At 38.4% G+C, this 19,922-nt stretch overlaps 2 protein-coding genes across 4 annotated transcripts in view; one reads left to right on the forward strand and one right to left on the reverse strand.

Annotated features, from left to right (window-relative positions):
* LOC143710998 (MIF4G domain-containing protein B) overlaps positions 1 to 19,922 on the forward strand; it is a 1,123,636-nt gene that overhangs the window by 485,773 nt on the left and 617,941 nt on the right. The window lies entirely within an intron of this gene.
* Positions 1 to 19,922, reverse strand: part of LOC143710967 (uncharacterized) — a 96,059-nt gene that overhangs the window by 53,169 nt on the left and 22,968 nt on the right. For both annotated transcript variants that reach the window (XM_077202240.1, XM_077202239.1), the window contains exons 2-5: positions 16,847 to 17,197; positions 16,387 to 16,743; positions 9,956 to 10,054; positions 4,231 to 4,317 (exon numbers count right to left, since the gene is read on the reverse strand). In XM_077202240.1, coding sequence (XP_077058355.1) covers positions 4,231 to 4,317; positions 9,956 to 10,054; positions 16,387 to 16,743; positions 16,847 to 17,197 — 894 coding nt within the window. The remainder of the gene's footprint in view (positions 1 to 4,230; positions 4,318 to 9,955; positions 10,055 to 16,386; positions 16,744 to 16,846; positions 17,198 to 19,922) is intronic.

The following is a 19,922-nucleotide window of genomic DNA, read 5'->3' on the forward strand; positions in this document are numbered from 1 at the left end:
TTGTCCAATTAAAAATCCAGAAATCGGTTTAAATGTAGGCTATCTTTCATTTTAAATTCTTAGATTTGATCAATTAATTCAATTTAAATAATAAGACACTATGCTGTTACCAATCAAATTAATTAATTTACACTGAAAAATTACAACTGCATTAAATAATGTTATGAGATTGTTTTAAATATTTTTTTAAGATACAAATTTGACATATTGGAAAGAATGATAGCCTACTTTTAAACACGAAACTAAACCACCAGTAGGGGGCGGCAGGTGACCGTCTTAATGAGTGAGTTATTGAGTCATCTATTCAAATGATTCGTTCAAACGGCTGAATCGTTAAGGAATGAGGCAGTTGTTTAATGGGTCATTGTATCTTTGACTCAATCGATTCATTCAAAGCGCTGAATCATTCATTAAAGCAGTTATTATATGTGTTCCGGTGAGATGCGCTGTGGTTCTTGGGATGTTTGTTTGGAACTATTTTCGCTGCTCAAATAGAACAAAAACAGTCAATATTGTGTCTAAAATGTAAGTGACTTGATATTAATTACTTGTCAATTGAACTGTCATATGAAATCAGTGTCATATTTTCAATCGTGACGGTATTCAGCACTCGTGGTCACTGATGTTTCTTAACTGTAGCCTATCATATCGTATGTTATAAATATAAAAACTCCAAATTAATTTTTTTAACCGCTCTATGTTCATTAAGTTTCTTTGTGTGATCTGCGCTCATTTATTTCCATTTCTCCTCGTGAGGCTGCGCGAGCCTCAACAGCACAACCGTGGTATTACCAGTCAGCGGCTGTTTCCGGATTGGTTGGCAGTCAAAATGTCGGCAGGTATTTTATTAATGATAACAATTTAAAAATTAAAATACATTTTAAATGTACAAATATTTTAAGTAAACAACATTAGTCCAAGTTTAGGAAACGGTTTTATTAAAACTTTAAAAAATAATTCTGCATCTATTTTAGGTGTGCCAGCTGCCACTGTGGGTGGCACCGGCACACCCGTGGCTACGCCAGTGCATTGCATATTTCTATTGAACTTTTTTTTAAGCATTATTTATTTTATTAAGGTAACAAAGTTGTAAGTGACCTCTGTGTGTTGTGTTGATCTGAACACTGTGCTGTGATATCTGTGTGTGTTGTGTTGATCTGAACACTGTGCTGTGAGATCTGTGTGTGTTGTGTTGATCTGAACACTGTGTGCTGTGAGATCTGTGTGTTGTGTTGATCTGAACACTGTGCTGTGAGATCTGTGTGTTGTGTTGATCTGAACACTGTGTGCTGTGAGATCTGTGTGTTGATCTGAACACTTTGTGTTGTGAGATCTGTGTGTTGTGTTGATCTGAACACTGTGCTGTGAGATCTGTGTGTTGATCTGAACACTGTGTGTTGTGTTGATCTGAACACTGTGCTGTGAGATCTGTGTGTTGATCTGAACACTGTGTGTTGTGTTGATCTGAACACTGTGCTGTGATATCTGTGTGTTGTGTTGATCTGAACACTGTGCTGTGAGATCTGTGTGTGTTGTGTTGATCTGAACACTGTGCTGTGATATCTGTGTGTTGTGTTGATCTGAACACTGTGCTGTGAGATCTGTGAGTGTTGTGTTGATCTGAACACTTTGTGTTGTGAGATCTGTGTGTGTTGTGTTGATCTGAACACTGTGCTGTGAGATCTGTGAGTGTTGTGTTGATCTGAACATTGTGTGCTGTGAGATCTGTGTGTGTTGTGTTGATCTGAACACTGTGTGTTGTGAGATCTGTGTGTGTTGTTGATCTGAACACTGTGTGCTGTGAGATCTGTGTGTGTTGTGTTGATCTGTGTGTGTTGTGTTGATCTGAACACTGTGCTGTGAGATCTGTGAGTGTTGTGTTGATCTGAACATTGTGTGCTGTGAGATCTGTGTGTGTTGTGTTGATCTGAACACTGTGTGTTGTGAGATCTGTGTGTGTTGTTGATCTGAACACTGTGTGCTGTGAGATCTGTGTGTGTTGTGAGATCTGTGTGTGTTGTGTTGATCTGAACACTGCGTGTTGTGAGATCTGTGTGTGTTGTGTTGATCTGAACACTTTGTGCTGTGAGATCTTCTGTGTGTTGTGTTGATCTGAACACTGTGTTGTGAGATCTGTGTGTGTTGTGTTGATCTGAACACTTTGTGTTGTGAGATCTGTGTGTTGTGTTGATCTGAACACTGTGTGTTGTGAGATCTTCTGTGTGTTGTGTTGATCTGAACACTGTGCTGTGATATCTGTGTGTGTTGTGTTGATCTGAACACTGTGTTGTGAGATCTGTGTGTTGTGTTGATCTGAACACTGTGCTGTGAGATCTGTGTGTGTTGTGTTGATCTGAACACTGTGTTGTGAGATCTGTGTGTTGTGTTGATCTGAACACTGTGCTGTGATATCTGTGTGTGTTGTGTTGATCTGAACACTGTGTTGTGAGATCTGTGTGTGTTGTGTTGATCTGAACACTGTGCTGTGATATCTGTGTGTGTTGTGTTGATCTGAACACTGTGTTGTGAGATCTGTGTGTTGTGTTGATCTGAACACTGTGTTGTGAGATCTGTGTGTTGTGTTGATCTGAACACTGTGTGCTGTGAGATCTGTGTGTGTTGTGTTGATCTGAACACTGTGTGCTGTGAGATCTGTGAGTGTTTTGTTGATCTGAACACTTTGTGTTGTGAGATCTGTGTGTTGTGTTGATCTGAACACTGTGTGCTGTGAGATCTGTGAGTGTTGTGTTGATCTGAACACTTTGTGTTGTGAGATCTGTGTGTTGTTGATCTGAACACTGTGCTGTGATATCTGTGTGTGTTGTGTTGATCTGAACACTGTGTTGTGAGATCTGTGTGTGTTGTGTTGATCTGAACACTGTGTGCTGTGAGATCTGTGAGTGTTGTGTTGATCTGAACACTTTGTGTTGTGAGATATGTGTGTTGTGTTGATCTGAACACTGTGCTGTGATATCTGTGTGTGTTGTGTTGATCTGAACACTGTGTTGTGAGATCTGTGTGTGTTGTGTTGATCTGAACACTTTGTGTTGTGAGATATGTGTGTTGTGTTGATCTGAACACTGTGTGTTGTGTTGATCTGAACACTGTGTGTTGTGTTGATCTGAACACTGTGTGTTGTGTTGATCTGAACACTGTGCTGTGAGATCTGTGTGTGTTGTGTTGATCTGAACACTGTGTGCTGTGAGATCTGTGTGTTGATCTGAACACTGTGTTGTGAGATCGGTGTGTGTTGTGTTGATCTGAACACTGTGTGTTGTGAGATCTTCTGTGTGTTGTGTTGATCTGAACACTGTGTGCTGTGATATCTGTGTGTGTTGTGTTGATCTGAACACTGTGTGCTGTGATATCTGTGTGTGTTGTGTTGATCTGAACACTGTGTGTTGTGTTGATCTGAACACTGTGTGCTGTGATATCTGTGTGTGTTGTGTTGATCTGAACACTGTGTGTTGTGAGGAGCACAGATTGTGTGTGAGTGATTTCTTTTGTTGCTTTTTTCCAGAAGTGAGTGGCTGTTTTCCTGTCCTTTATCCCTCAGCCTTATCTTTTGTATTTAGAGTGTGTTTATTTCATAAAAATTGAAGGATTTAAATTTGTTAATATTGTGAAGCTGCTGTGAAACAATCTGTATTGTATAAAGCACTATAGAAATAAAGGTGACGACTTAACGGTACATATTTACAAAATAAACAGAAATGCAAGGATGAAAAATTTATTTGTTTCTCAAAAAAATTTAGTTTTCAATTTCTAAGTGATCAATTTCTAAGCGTTTAATTTTCTTTATAGACTTGGTCTGAAGATTCGGTACATGAATGAATGGTTTCACTGAGTGAGTCTCAAGAGCCACGTTTAGTGTGTAAGCAATTTGGGGGAAAAACCTGAAAAATGTGGACTGTCATTTTGAGATGTATTGATTATAATCGTTAGAAACAACTCAATTCACATTTATTTGTATAGCGCTTTTCACAATACATATAGTTTCAAAGCAGCTTTACAGAAAATGCACAAGTCCACATTACAATTTAGAGTGATTGTTATCAAACGAGACTGTCTAAGTTATTATATATTATATTTCAGAAATGTACATATACAAATCACACAGTTAGCTAACACTTTATTAGATTAAAAATGAGCATTGATGCATGTTGATTGAGTTTTCACTGCAGAATTTGCAGAAAGTAAAATGTTGAGTGTGTTTGCAGAAACACTCACCTTCAGAAACTCCCCAGAAGACAAAAGCAAAGAACAGGATCATATTTGGACAGAAGACTAGAGACAGATGAAGACGGAGGAATGAATCTAGAGAGAAAATAGAAAATAACTTCAGTTTTATTAAATGAGCAAATTAAGATTGAATTAAATATTTATAATAGTTTATTAATTTATTAATTAATACATTTATTAATACATTTATTAATTTAGGGGGTGGTGATGGCGCAGTGGATAAGACACATGCCTTTGGTGTGAGAGACCCGGGTTCGAATCCACTGTGAGACACCAATGTGTCCCTGAGCAAGACACTTAACCCCTAGTTGCTCCAGAGGCATGTGACCTCTGACATATATAGCAACTGTAAGTCGCTTTGGATAAAAGCGTCAGCTAAATGAATAAATGTAAATTTAGTAGACATTTTTATCTAAAGCAACTGACAAATCAGGAATATACCTTTTCATCCATCATCTATTAATAATATTCTCTAATCAGTCTCATTCAATCAAATAATGTTAATTTATTAAAAGCCCTAAATTAACTTACATATTTCTTAAAGTTCAAGTACACAATTTCTAAATCCTCAGCTAGCCCTTCGGGGAGGCACTCTTCAGATTTTGGTTAACTAGAAATTAACTGATATACTGGTGTAAATGCATCCACATGCCACACACGCACACACACACACACAAAATCTATCACATAGCAACAGTAAATTAAGTGAGAACGACACTCATTTATGGTTTATTTTGTCAGTACAACTTGTCTTTCCCAAAACGTCAGAAGAAAAGGCGAGGTGGAAGAAGAGAAGTAACACACTGGAGATGCGGATCAGCACAAACGTCACCCGAATCCACTAACGATCCACACACTCCATTGCTACTTACAGTTTTTCATCCATCATCTATTTCATAATAATATTCTCTAATCACTCTCATTTAAATCAAATAATGTTCATTTATTAAAAGCCCTAAATTAACTTAAATATTTTCTTAAAGTTCAAGGCTCACATAATTTCTAAATCCACTCGCCTCTTAACACTATCTCACACACACACACACACACACACACGTTTTTACATCTAACTTTGTAAAGAAATTCATTGATATAATGCAGTCTCTGGCTCTTTAGTTAACGATGTTCACGATGAGTGAAATGACGCTAGCTGGTCATTTTGTGCAATTATTAATAATGCATCTGTTCACTCTGCACAATAATCTATGGTAAATGGACTGCATTTATATAGCGCTTAAACAGACCCAATGGCCACCAAAGCGCCTTACATATTGCCTCACATTCACCCATTCACGCACTCATTCATACACCGACGGCGGTGTCAGCCATGCAAGGCGCCATCCAGCTCGTCGGGAGCAGTTGGGGTTAGGTGTCTTGCTCATGGACACCTCGACACTTGGTCAGGTGGAACCGGGGATTGAACCACCAACCTTTCAGTTTGTAGACAACCTTCATGAGCCACTGCCGCCCCGGCAGACACAGTATGAATCAACACCACAAAAACTGAAGCCGCAAACTTTGCAAAATACAAAATTTATGTCTCTGTCAATAAATTTGGCCATGACTCTGTTCACTTACCGAATAGTTTTGGTTCCACATTATTTTCAGCTGATAACACACAATCCTGCTGACTGTAAACTGTACATGTGCATTCTCCTTTATCTTCAGATCTCAGATTGTCCAGACAGGAAAACCGAGAGAAATATACGTCTACTACCTCAGATTTAATGTTTGATCTGTACATCAGCATCGGGGAATAACATTATAATCTCGTTCACGAGAAAGAAATTTCTTGTATTGTGTTATATTTTTATGCTATAAGTGGTGTTAAAAATTATTCTGCACATTAATGAGTGAATGTGTTATGATGTGGGGGGCTGTTGTGGGCCAGAAAGTCCAGGAGCACTTTTTGGTCCCAGTCTGCCCCTGGTCATAAAAGCTGTTGGATCTGCTTATTTTTTCAACTCTATTAGAAGAAAATAAACAAAACTCTAACTATTTATTTGAAACAGTGGCTAAATTAACTAAAAATAAAGCTTCAATCCCAGACGTTTCCAAGCAGCACAACAGTAATGACTTTATGAACTTATTTACTTTAATTTGAAAGTCACGTGTCTAGTATCTGTAAAACTGAATTTTTTCATCTTAAAAATATATCTAAATTACGTCATATGCTCTCAATGAAAAATGCAGAACAATTGGTTCATGCGTGCATGACATCAAGGCTAGATTATTGTAATGCTCTACTGGGTGGTTGCCCTGCACGCTTAATACATAAACTACAGCTGGTCCAAAATGCAGCAGCTAGAGTTCTTACCAGAACCAGGAAGTATGACCATATTAGCCCGGTTCTGTCAACACTGCATTGGCTCCCTATTAAACATCGTATACATTTTAAAATATTGCTGATCACTTACAAAGCACTAAATGGTTTAGCTCCGCAGTACTTGAGCGAGCTCTTAACGCATTATAGTCCATCATGCTATTGCGATCTCAAACTTCCGGACAGTTGATATTACCTAGAATATCAAAATCGACTGCTGGCGGTAGATCCGTTTCCTATTTAGCACCAAAACTTTGGAACGGTCTTGCTAACATGGTCCGGGAATCAGACACAGTCTGTCAGTTCAAATCTATACTAAAAACACATCTCTTTGACCTAGCATTCACATAATACATTATAGACTTCTATATGCAATGTTAGGCTGCATAGTTTAGATCAGCCCGAACCGGGAACACTTCCGATAAATCCTGATGTACTCGTTAGATCATAAGAAGGATGGCGTCTACGCTAATATTAGTCTCTATGTTTATCCCGAGGTTTACCGCAATCCGCCGGATCCGAGCTGTATCCGGATCTGATGAAGGACCTGCGCCTGGACACGACGACAACGCAGTCCTGAAGTGTCAACTCTCCACTGTGAAGACCTCCTTCCCTTTACCTCTGTACTGATAAAACATTGTCGGTATAATTCCAGTTCACATGGCTACGCGGAAGCGATAAATAATTCTGTATTATAATTTAAGGCCAGAAAAGTAATGTGTTGAGGTCAATTTGTAAAAAAAAGACTACACGCCTGTGCACATATATATACTAACGCGCATACCTATAGAGTAAACACGTAATAGACATGTGCACGCAGTCAGTGTTTTCACAGGTTTGCGTTTTTGAAGTGTGCGCAGAGAGAACTTTTTTCAGGTTTGTGTTGAGCCACCAGACACTGTTGTTGTGCGAATGAGCGGCCGGGTCGCGTATGGGTTTTCTGTTAGAACGTGTTAGAACGTGTTAGCGGCCCATAAGTTAATAACTAATGATCTTTGCAACGGAAGTGAATCAATCAAAACTAACTTTAGCTGGACAATAACTTTATTCTAGAGCTGCTGTAAAGCCAAAACAATCCCTGATACTTTAATTTCCTATTATCACTGTAAAGCTGCTTTGAAACAATCTATATTGTTAAAAGTGCTCTATAAATGAAGGTGACTTGACTTGACTTGAAAAGTTTTACCTTACAAATCATCATTAGTTCAAGGTATAAGTCATTGAAGGCAAAATGATTGAACTAGTTTTCATAATGTGTCAATCAATTTTCTATATATGCAATGTCATTGTACTGTAATTTGTTGTCAGACCACCTGTAAAAGGTGCATATCTGTAAATCTTGTCAAGTCTCTTGCAATCAAAATCCTACATACAGTAATGTGCTCATTTGTACTGTTGAAAATGATATATGCCATACAGAAAAAGTGCAGCCTTGTGCACCTTTTTTGGTATCAAAACCATAGTTTACATCAGGAAATACTGACAGAGTAGACTGTTATATTGACAACAAGGCTAAGGAGTGAACAATGACACAAGGATTTGTCATTCTGATGTGTTCATTGACCTTAATATTTTTGCGAGATCAACTAAGGATTTTGAGCAAGTTACAGGCTTTTGCAGCTCATCCATTGTGTGGTGCTGTTTGTACAAATGTTATTTAGAAATGCACTTGATGGGATGCAAATGTTAAGGACGAATCGAGAAATGTATCAAAGCATTTTTAATTTTAAAATTTAAAAAAATTTAATTGTGGCGTTCAATCTTAGTTTCAGTTTAGACTTTTAGTTTGTTTTCCAATGTCTCATTCCTGTTTCTTTTGTTCTAATTAGTTTGTTTCCATAGTTACTCATTGTTTCTTTGATTTCATTCCAGTGTCTCTTGTTTAGTTCCTTGTTTGCTTATGTATAGACAGTATGCCTTTAGTTGCCTCAGTTCTTTGTTCAGGTATCGTCGTTACGTTGTTGTGAAGCTGTTGTGTTCTGTCTTCTCTGATCACCCCTTTCCAGTTGTTCCCTTTGTTATTTTGTTAATTAAAGTTAAAGCTGCATATAGATCCACTCCTCCTCACCTCTCTTTGCCTGACCTGCCATGACATTAATAGCAGTGAATGGCATTTCATTCATTGTAGAAATCTGCTTGGTTCACTGGTAACAGTAACTTTTACTCATTTGATATGGGCTATTTTTGTTTCCTATTGAGGCCCAAACATGTTCCAATTATCTTTCACATTGGCATATAATGGCACAACTTTACATGCACTTTTTTCTTGCACCTCATCAGCAAGAAAAGTCTCATTTGTCAGTTTATGGGATAGATTAAGGGATGAACTACAGTTTCTGTTTGTGACAATGTTTTTGAGGTTTGTGCCATCAGTGTTTTGAAAGATATTTTTAAATGTGTTTGTAGGCATTTAGTAGTAAGTACTACTGTACTGTATACTGTAGCACAATGTTACATAATTATTATTTTTTTCATTTGAATGAAAAAACTGAACTCATCAGCACGTTTCAGACTAAGACCTCAATGTCCTTCAGTTCTCACAGGATATTTTATCGTTTCAACATTATCCACTCATTGTGTTGTGAATCAATCCACTGGAGGCAAACTGGTGAGGACCCAAACGCAAACTATAATTAAAACACTAAATTAAACACAAAACAAAGACATGGCGAGGCATGAAACAGAAATCAGAACAACGATCGGGACATAGGGACATTCAATCCACAACTAAGACACAGGGCAAACATGAGGGCTTAAATACACTGACTAATTACAAGACAAGGAACATCTGTGAACAGTGCTCAGACAATTAACAAATGACAAGACACATGGCAGGATCACATGACAAACAGGGAATCACGTGACAGACAAGAACAAGGAACAAGACACAAAACCCACACCGTGACACAAAAATGGGTCATTTTAGGCTTGTTCGACTTGAACCGGCGCTGCACAGACCGATCGGTTGATGACATCAAAGTACCGCGAGAGCGATTCAAAAGCATAAGGAGCCATCTGCTCTCTAATCGCTCTCGCGGTACTTTGATATCATCAACCGATCGGTCTGTGCAGCGCCGGTTCAAGTCGAACAAGCCTTATGTGTTGTTTTTGATACCTTTCGCTGTAAGTGTTGAATGTTCAACTTTATTGTGGGCTGGTCTGTTATTCTTGTATCATGTTGAAAGTTTGATCATGTGAAAATCTGGCTATTTGGGATTAAAGCTTCACTGAAACATTAACTCTTTCCAAAGTATTCTGTTTATGCTATTTTATCATTATTAACATATATCGCTATTTTATCATTATTAACATATATCGCTTTTTTGTCTTTTCTACTTTCTCTTAATCTTCAAGTCCCAAATGGATTGCAACAAATAAGAATATATTTACCATTTTGTGTTCTGCAGTAGATCAGACAGCAGAGCAGAAGTGCAGATCCAGATGCAGCAATCGAGAGAATCAACACCATTATTTGTAAAGCAGAGAAACCTGTGAAACACAGACATCAGTTACTGAACACAGGGGTTATGGGGTACATTTCCTTCTCTATTACCATAAAAAGCATATTGTTAATTTGTGCAAATATGTATTGTTTTTTAACACACACACACACACACACACACACACACACACACACACACACACACACGAAGTGTCCTAAGGATCATAAGGTGTCATTATACACATTTGTGTCCTCATAAACCATATATATATATATACATACAAGAACACCCACACACACAAACACCCACAAACAAACACACCCTTAAGGAAAGAAAATATATTTACATATATCATACAACTCCCACAACTCATACAATCCTGTGAGACTGATAAGCTGCAAATCAGTTTATTGTAGGCAATGTTTTGGCTGTAAATCTATGATGTCCTCTGTCGGTAGGGAATAGTAAGAAGTTCACTCGAACTCTTCTTGTGGCTTAACAACCTGATGGCAGTTTAAAACGCAATGAACAATCCAGTCATTATACAGATCAGTGGGTATAGCCAAAGTATCAAGTTCTCCAAATCTGTAGAACAAGCTTACGATTAAATGTCATATTTTAAATCACCAATGAAATCTGACAACAACTGTATCATAAATGTGGTTTCTTATGCTCAAAAAGTGTTGGAGGAGCCAATGCACATGTGCAGTCATAATCACGTGTCTCAGAACAATGTTTCTATAGCAACCGGGGCAGCTGCAGTGACAAAATTACTTTACCAGTCGGCGATTGGCTCTTTTATTTAGAAGGCGGGACTTATTCCCCCATATTGTGTGTTGCACTTTCTCCCATTCGTAATGGAAGTACACCGTCTTTCATATTGGCCCAGATTGTTCGTGTTTGGACAGAGTTCAAGGTCCTTACACACTGAGTCCGAAATTCGTGTCCAAAATGTTTGCACGTTAAAAAATAAATAGGACCTCCTGTATGTCAATCACGCTTATGTTACCCACCCAATTAATTAAGGCTGTGTTCCTATGTATTTTCATGTACCTATGATTTTTTTGTGTTTGTTTTGTTTTGTTTGATATGTTTCCTTGCCTAATGCATGAAATGTTCGGACATATGTTTTATTATTATTTCATTTTATTTATTATTTTGTTTTCGCTGAGGGACAAAAATAATAAAGAATTGCGTCGGATTCGCGCAGTGAAGGAGAACCGCGCTGGATTCCACTCTGGAGGAATTGCATCATATGTAGGGTTGCCAACTGTCCCAAATTAGCCGGGACGTCCCGATTATTCGGCCTAATTTATTTGTCCCGTACGGGACCTCACTTGTCCCGTTTATTGAGTGCTAAGCTGATCTAAATAAAGATGAAAAACCGCACTCTCTAGTTACATCTCATATTTATTAATACTATGTCCACACAGACGCGTTTCAGCCTAAGCCATCATCAGTGTGTGGTGTGAAACACCAAAGAGATTGCTTTTAAACATCACAGGTGAACCCCATTAACATCCAATCATCTGCACCGTCAGGTGCATCAAGTTACCAACATTGTAAAGACACACAAAGATTAACAACAAAACAAACCATAAATAATGCTCACATGTAGCCTAACCCTCACAAACAATTACCAAAAAAGAAAAAATATGTAAGAAAAAAATAAAACAGAAATAAACACCAGTTTAAACATAAGAATTAAATTGATTAACTTAATTCCAGATTAAATTTTTTACAAGAAACAATTTAAAGCCAATTCTTCATTTAAACCATTGGGATATAGCGTTTGAAGCATATAAATCCAAAAAGCCTCTCGTTGAAGGAGATAGCGCTCCCTATCTCCACCCCGTTGGAGAGATTTAACTAACTCGATGCCTTGAAATTTCAAAGTACAAATATCATGCCCAAATTCATTAAAATGTCTAGCCACTGGTGACTTAATGTCGTGATTACGTATATTACTTTTATGTTCGTGTAACCTTATTCTTAACTCTCTTTTTGTTTTACCCACATAACAAAGCCCACATGGACATTTTAAAGGGGACATATCATGCTAAATCCCCTTTTTTAGCCCGTAAATGCATTTTGTTGTATATTTGGAGTGTTTATAAGTACAGAAAAGTTGAAATATGTCTCTTCAGGTGCTTCATTGATATCTTTATATTTTGTTTTGGTCATATTTTACAACCTGTTCCGATTTTTCTATTCTCTATGACGTTTTTTGAACAATTACGTCACAGTATTTGCAGCGGAACTGCCAAATAAGGACATCGACTACCGGCCCAACACTTTGAGCAATCCGCCATTTTAATTTCTCGCTGCGATTTTTTTGTACAAGCTCAAGGATGCAGAAATTACGAGAGGGTAAGTCAAAATGTTGGGTTGTTTGATGTAGTTACCCACACACTTCATTACACAGTCTCCCAGCAGAAGCTCTTCGAAGTGCCTGGTTGAGTTTTATTTTTCATGGAAAATGTACCCACATCTGTGGTTAAAGTAATTTTTGTGTGCACGAACGAGGCACTTCAAGGATAACTACTTCAGCAACCTCCGCCAGTATAAAGAAGGACTTGCCGATAGACTTCGTCTGATTGAGGGGTCAATTCCTTCTATCTTTGGAGACGAACAGAGCACTTCGGTAAGCTGTAAATAACGTTTTTACGTGCAATAACAACGTGCTTTTCTTTAATTGTTTATAATATAACTTATATTTTGTTTGGTGAGTGTTAAATAGTCGTTGTAAAACATGCAGTATTGTAGTAGTGGGCATGGATGGAGAAGTTACTGTAAATACAGAAACATACCATTGCGATACATCCATATGAAGACGTTGTTCTGCAGGTTCGTCGTCTTCATTTTCATCTCGCTCCGGGTCCGGCTCTGGCTCGACATGTAAGGCTTGATGGACAAGTCTTCCGTTGTTGACATTTTGTTAATAACGTGTGAATAAAAAGTTTCTGTGCCGCCATATAATCGTATCTATCAAACTACAAAAATGGCCGAACGGGGTGGAGTTGAAACGAGTGTCACCTCTGCAACCTGGAGAGGGGGCGGGGTATGAAGTGTCTCATTTGCATTTAAAGAGACCGCACCAAAACGAGTTGCTCTCAGACGCACATCAGAAAAGGGGTAGAAAAGGGGCCTGTGGAGCTATAATAATGAGGAATTCAGACCCAAGCATTAAAGTTCTGCTTTATATAGACCACAAATGTAGGATTTATATGTAAAAAGGAATGATTTAAAAGCATGATATGTCCCCTTTAAGTAAATACACAACAAAGGACGTACGGCAAGTAATTCTCCCTCTCACAGAGAATTTTTTGCCAGTCCGTGGATGTGGGAAAGAATTACCTGTAATCATCGCATTAGAATTCGTGCAACTCCTACAAGGGAAATTGCCCGGATCAAGGGCTGTAAGCCAATTGATAGGCGGAGTGTAAGAATCAGCTCTAACCAACATATCTCATACAACAGCAACACGACACTTTAGAACGATCACGATACCGGTCATCATCCTATCACACGCATCAGACCATACGAATAACAAACTCTAAATTGAGCATTAATTATTCTTTTGGGACAAATCATTGTTTGATTTGCAAACATAATCCTCTGCTGTCTGGTCGCTCCCGATTCGATCCGGACTCGCACTAACGGCAGATCTCTTTCACTGTCCGGCAGGGTTTTGATTTCGGAGTCTACTTGTCTACACACTGTAGCCTATACTACCTCATTATTCTGCATCCATCTCCTCCCAGCCCTTGACATCAACTCTCTGGTAATATTCCATTCACAAAATACAACCAATAGTATGGTAATGTTAAATCTTACTTGTGAAAAGTAATACCCTCCCAGTGGGCATTTGATGTCAAAATGACTTTACGAAATAAAGGGTGGTGATGGCGCAGTGGATAAGACACAGTCACATAAGACCTGAGCAAGACATTTAACCCCCAGTTGCTCCAGAGGCGTGCGACCTCTGAAATATATAGCAATTGTAAGTCGCTTTGGATAAAAGCGTCAGCTAAATGAATAAATGTAAATAGGTAAAAAATGAAAGTCATATTGACGTCAAAGTGTCAATGTCAATTTGATGTCAAGATTTTGACCTCTGCTGATGTTATTTTGATGTCATGCTTTGTTGGCATTTGATGTCAATTCAACATGTATTTGACGTCAGGATGTCATGATGTTGATGTCATTTTAATGCTATTTTGACATCATTCAACATAAATGTGACATCAAACATTGACTGTATTTCAAACAGTGTCTGAAGCAGTGTTAAAGTTAATGAGCTAATTAAGTGATTAATTGAGTGATAATTGGCTATTATTGAAGACATCTGATGTTAACAAGCAGAATCACCAATGGAGAAAATAATTTTTTTAAGCCACCATTATGGTGTTCAGTATTTGCTTTAGTTGGGCTCTTGACCCTTAAACTACTTATATATTTAAATTTAGTTTGGCTGATGTAATTGAGTTATAACTGCCAGATTAGCATTGAAAAAAGGTGATCAGGTGGTGTTGGTTATGTTTTGACATAATGCCATGTTCATCCCTATTTACTAAGTCTTCTGTCGGAAAAATAGCCAGCTAATATTCACGCCGATATGTTGACGGAAGTTGGGGGGTTTCAGATGTTGCGTGATATCTCTGCACCCAAGTAACAGTGCTTTGCCTGTGCTTCCCCCACAATATAGCCCCAAGTCAATTCAGTTGTGAATAAGCATGCCACAAGAAGTAATTAGTTTTAAAAAAGTATCACTTTTACTCACGACATGCTATCCGGCAACAAAGGATTCGATTCATTATGCTAAGCTAGTGCTGCCAGACTAAGACAATGCATGCACTGAGACAAAAAATGCGATTGCCCTCGTATCTAAATGTAGGGGAGACGGTGAATAAGCCCTATTTAAAAAAAACAACGGTGTGTTCCTTTAAAACCGTGAAAAACTACTTCTAAACAGGAAATGACGGAATATTTACATACACATTCCCACCATAGGAGGAAGAGGATTATGTCTAAATTTTTCCTGAAAAAAGTGATAAAGTTGTTACACCTCTCCTCTGTGGCTTCTGAGTGAGTTTGTGGTTTGAGGATGTGCTTTATAGTAGAGAAAAGTTGCTTGAAGTTGCCAGGGCACCTCAGAGGTTTAGCCAGAGAAGGCATTCTGGTACCAAGAATGTGGACTGAGAGACCGTGTCGTGACTTTAGTTGTTCTGAGAGCAATAACAGTCACCGAACGCAGTTCCTGCATCAATCTCGGCTCAGCACTACCCTCGTACAGCTCTTTCATAGCTTTTGCCTAATGGACCTGCAGGGTCCCCCAAATGAAAATTTGTGTATGATATGATTAAAACATGTCGGCATATTATATTTGAATAGATTGTTGTTACTTAAATAAACAGTGTGTATTTTACAAACTCCAAATGTTTTACTAGTGCTTATGAGTATTTAAATGTCTGAAACCTAAAATAAACATTATGGGAATGTATTAAGCATGTATAAAACACTGCATAGTTGAGCTCAGCGCCAGCCAAAGGGCGAAAGCACAGTTTGAATCTGGCAGTCGCCAGTGACGCCACTGAACATTTTAAATCCCATAAATGGGAATGCACTGTTCAAAATGTAATGAACATCATACATCAAACATTTAATATATTGATCATAAATATATGGAAATATATTTTCTTTCTGTAAGGGATCACTTTTACTCACATGCTATCTGGCAACAAAGGATTCCATTCATTATGCTAAGCTACGCTAGCGGCGGCGCTGCCAATACAATACATGCACTGAGACAAAAATGCGTTTGCCCACCTATCTAAATGTAGGGGAGACGGTGAATAACCCCTATTTCAAAAAACGGTGGCGTGTTCCTTTAATATATTGATCATAAATATATGGAAAAATATTTTCTTTTTGTAAGGGAACAATACACACACACACACACACACACACACACACACACACACACACAGACAGCATATATCTCTATACCACAACAATTCCTTATTTTAATTAATTAATCTATCATTTACAGAGGTGTAAGTCCAAGGGTCAGAAAGTAAAAGTCCTGCCATGTTTATTCCACCCATGAACTCAATCAGCTGATTTCACTAATTAGTTCTGTCTCCTGGCTGAATTAGCAAATCCAGGTGATTGGAACAAAATACTGAGGAGGACTTTTACTTTCTGAACCTGGACTTTACACCTCTGAGCATTTACTAACACATCAAGGAATAATCGTTCAGACTTAGATCATATAACTGATTGTTAATCAAACTCATATTAAATGTAAATAAACATAACTTGTGTTTGTTTAGGCCTCAATGATTGTGTATTGTTTATTGATCCATTAAAACTTACCCAGTCTCTCCAGTACCACAGTTGTATTGGCTGAAAGTCTTCCCGCAAACACTTGACACATGTAAACTCCTTTGTCTTCAGTTCTGACACTCTTCAGTCTGAGAGAGAAGTTTCCTTTGGGGATTTCATCAGTGAAGAACTCAACTCTGTCTCTGTATCGCTCATTTGATGAATCTGGAAAAGCCTCATTGTCTTGATAGAGCAGAACCACAATCTCTACATCTTCATCTGTTTTCTTCCATGAAACCTCTTCAATGTGTTCAGGTTTGATGTGAGAGTCGACAGAGCAGTTCAGAGTGACGTCCTCACCCACAGACGCAGATATGGAGCGACTCGATCCTGATACCAGCAGACGCTCTGAAAGAACAAACAGTGTTAATATGACAAAGTGAGTGTAAATTCAGTAATTAGTTTCTGTAGAATCATATAAAAGGAAGGCACAAATGTGATCCACACTCACCAACATTATCAACTGTTATTTGAACCTCAGTGTCACCAGAATCCTGCTGACTGTAAACTTTACATGTGTATTTTCCCTCATCTTCAGCTCTCAGATTGTCCAGACGGAGGGAGAAGTTTCCATGTTGAATCTGATCAGTAAAGAAATGAGCTCTATCCTGATAATCCTGCTGCTGGGCCTCTGGTTGACTTTCACCATCTTGATACAGATGAACCAGAGTCTCTGAGTCTGTTCTTCTCCATTCCACCTCCAGGCCCTCCATTGGTAAAGATTTATCAACATAACAGGGCAAAACCACTGAAGTTCCCAGAGAAACAACCACAAGACCAGAGGGACCGTGCACAGTGAACCCTGAAACAAACAGAGAGAAATTAAATAAAGCTGGCTTTGTAGTTCCCTTTCTGTCTGTCGGTTTGACGCTGTGACGGAATACCAACACAAGGATTCGCTCTTGAGAGCCCCAAACACCCTCTGACCTAATCAGAAAAGGCCAATGAAATTGGCGAGTGAAACTTGCATGTCTGGCCACTACTCAAGCATGCTTCACTCATTCAGCTTCACTCATTCAGCTTTGTCTGCCAGGACAGCCACGAGCTTTGCCTTCAGTGTTTGGGCCACACTCACGCTGAGATTGGATTGTTCGTCGAATCGCCTTCACAGTTACAACGTCAAGCATTTGTTTATACACTTTAATGCAGTCATTAGACACTGCATATTTGGTGAACTTTCTATAAGACCTTATGCGCCAGAGAAACAAGCGCGCAGCCATCTTTAAAATATCGTCTTTGAACTTACGTTTTTGCTCTGTGTATTTCAATGGCATCGCTATCAAGAAGTAATTAGCTAGTAAAGTGGATTTACTTATTTTAAATTTGACAAAAGTTATCATGACCATTGTAATGTTTAAATCAGATGTCTTAACAAATGTCAGTAGACCGGGAAGATTTTAAAACGAGACGTTCATTCATGACCGGAAGACAAAACACAAGCGCTGCGCTGAAAAGGGGCGGGGCTACATAACGTCAATCTTGTCGTTTTCGTGTTCTGTGTTTTGCCGCAGCTGCTCTGCTCGGCTGATGAATGTGAATGTGCATCTGTCCTCCTCCAGGCATGCGTTTATTTTATTATATCCGCTTATCAGCCGTGGAAGTGGCGCGAATCGCGATTTGTGTTTTATTTCAGTCAATTCTTCTGAATGGATGAAGGCTGTTTGTTGTATATAGGTTGAGTATTTACACACTCGGCTACATCCCTGTTCCCGCGCTGTAGTTTGGTAAGTGCTAGTTTGTGTGTTTCTTTCCCCCCTGCAGATTATTGAATGTTAATTTTATTTCTCTTGCATAGATTGCAGTGGCGTCACCACTGTCTGATTCTGTGTGTGTTTTGGGTCTGTGTGTGTTTTGGGTCACGGTTGTGTTGGACCCGTGCCAAATAATTTTGTCCTGTTTGTGTCGACTACATTTCGTCTCAAAAAGCTTTGAGCATCTTAACTTTGATGTAGTGTTAAATTTGTTTCGCTATCTTTTCAAATTAGTTTAGATTATTTTGTGTATCAGTTATTTTTAATTATTTTCGTTTGGTTGTGGTTTTGTGAATCTTTTGGTATTGATTCAGTCTGTTTCTTATGCATAAATTGAGTTTTTGTATTAAATGTGAGATTGGTTTATTTTGACCATTTGATTAATTGCTTTAGTTGGTAATCTAACTGATTTTTTTTTACTTAGTGTCTCAATTTGAGTCTTGAGTTTATTTCCGTTTTAAAAAAAAACTCTACTAGGAGCTGCAGGCCTTATATTGACCTGGGTGACATCCCCTCTGTGGATGGTGGTGTTTCTTCATTGTGTGCTGTGGTCTGTGGCTTGCACTGGGGTTCTTTATTTGGTATGTGAATGTGTTATGCAGATTAGGACATCCCTTATTATTGGAGCGTCTTCCCTGTAATTAGGCTGCAACTCCATAACAATGTTTGAGTGATTTATGATTATGCAAGTCTGTTTTAAAGGTGATGTGTGAGGTTTTTGTTTCATCAAATCTTTTATAGTTTTTATACCGTCCTAATAAAGGTGTTTTTTTGTATTTGACTACCCGTGTCTCTACGTTTTGCTTGCCACTGGGTAAGGAACCTGTGTCAAGCAAAGTTGGTAGATTCTTTGGGTGAAATTCCCAAGGTGGCGTAGTCAGGCATTATTTCTCAATTTGATATTTTTTTGGAGTTTGAATAAAATAAATATTTATCGGAGGTGCCGTGTGGCGTCGTCGACGATGACGTCGCTCTCTGAGGGTTAAACTTATTTTGTTAAATTCACCTGGGCCACCCATGGGCCCCGGGCACATTAGCAACTTACAACTTTGACATGTTTTCGAAGTACTTATGTAATGACATTTTACAGTGTAAATGTATTGTAAATATTTTTTTCAACATATGAAAATTGCCAATTACTTGTACTATGTATTATAGAAATGCAATATATTATTTCATATATCTTTCAGTATATTACACCATATAATATATTGATCATAAATCCATGTAAATATATTTTCATTCTGTACGGGTAGGTGGAGCACTTCACAGAGACTATTCCCTATGTAATCTTTCCCATTATTAACCTCCCCTTTAGCCTCTGATGTGTTCCTCTCTCTGAGAAGGTGTTTGCTTTCCAGCGTAAACAACCAGGTAAGCTAATGCTGTAATTAGATCTAAATGAACAGAAAATGCTGTTTAAATGCTGTTTTTCTTCCATTGTAATTGTGAGTTTGCTAAGAGGTTCCTCTGTGCTGGAAGGTTGCGCGGAGGCGAAGTGCACTTGTTTCTGGACACACTTACAGCAGCTGCACTCCTAGAGCTTGTATTATGCCTGTATTTCGACACAACATCAAAAGTGACCAAGGGAAAGGGAATGTCTCCGCTACTATTGTAACCCTCGTTGTCTGATGGAGACGTTGTGTCACTCCTGCTGCTGAATTAGTCGAGACGTGGTGTCAGCTCCTCAGCACAAACATGAACAAGTAAAGCTTGTTGGCCGTCTTTTACACCCGGATGTCCGGGGAGTGATGTCATAATTTCCCTCATCATTTT

This window comes from Siphateles boraxobius, unplaced genomic scaffold, assembly GCF_051911475.1.
Source record: "Siphateles boraxobius isolate OS27281-9 unplaced genomic scaffold, OSU_SipBor_1 49, whole genome shotgun sequence".
Classification (NCBI taxonomy): Eukaryota; Metazoa; Chordata; class Actinopteri; order Cypriniformes; family Leuciscidae; genus Siphateles; species Siphateles boraxobius.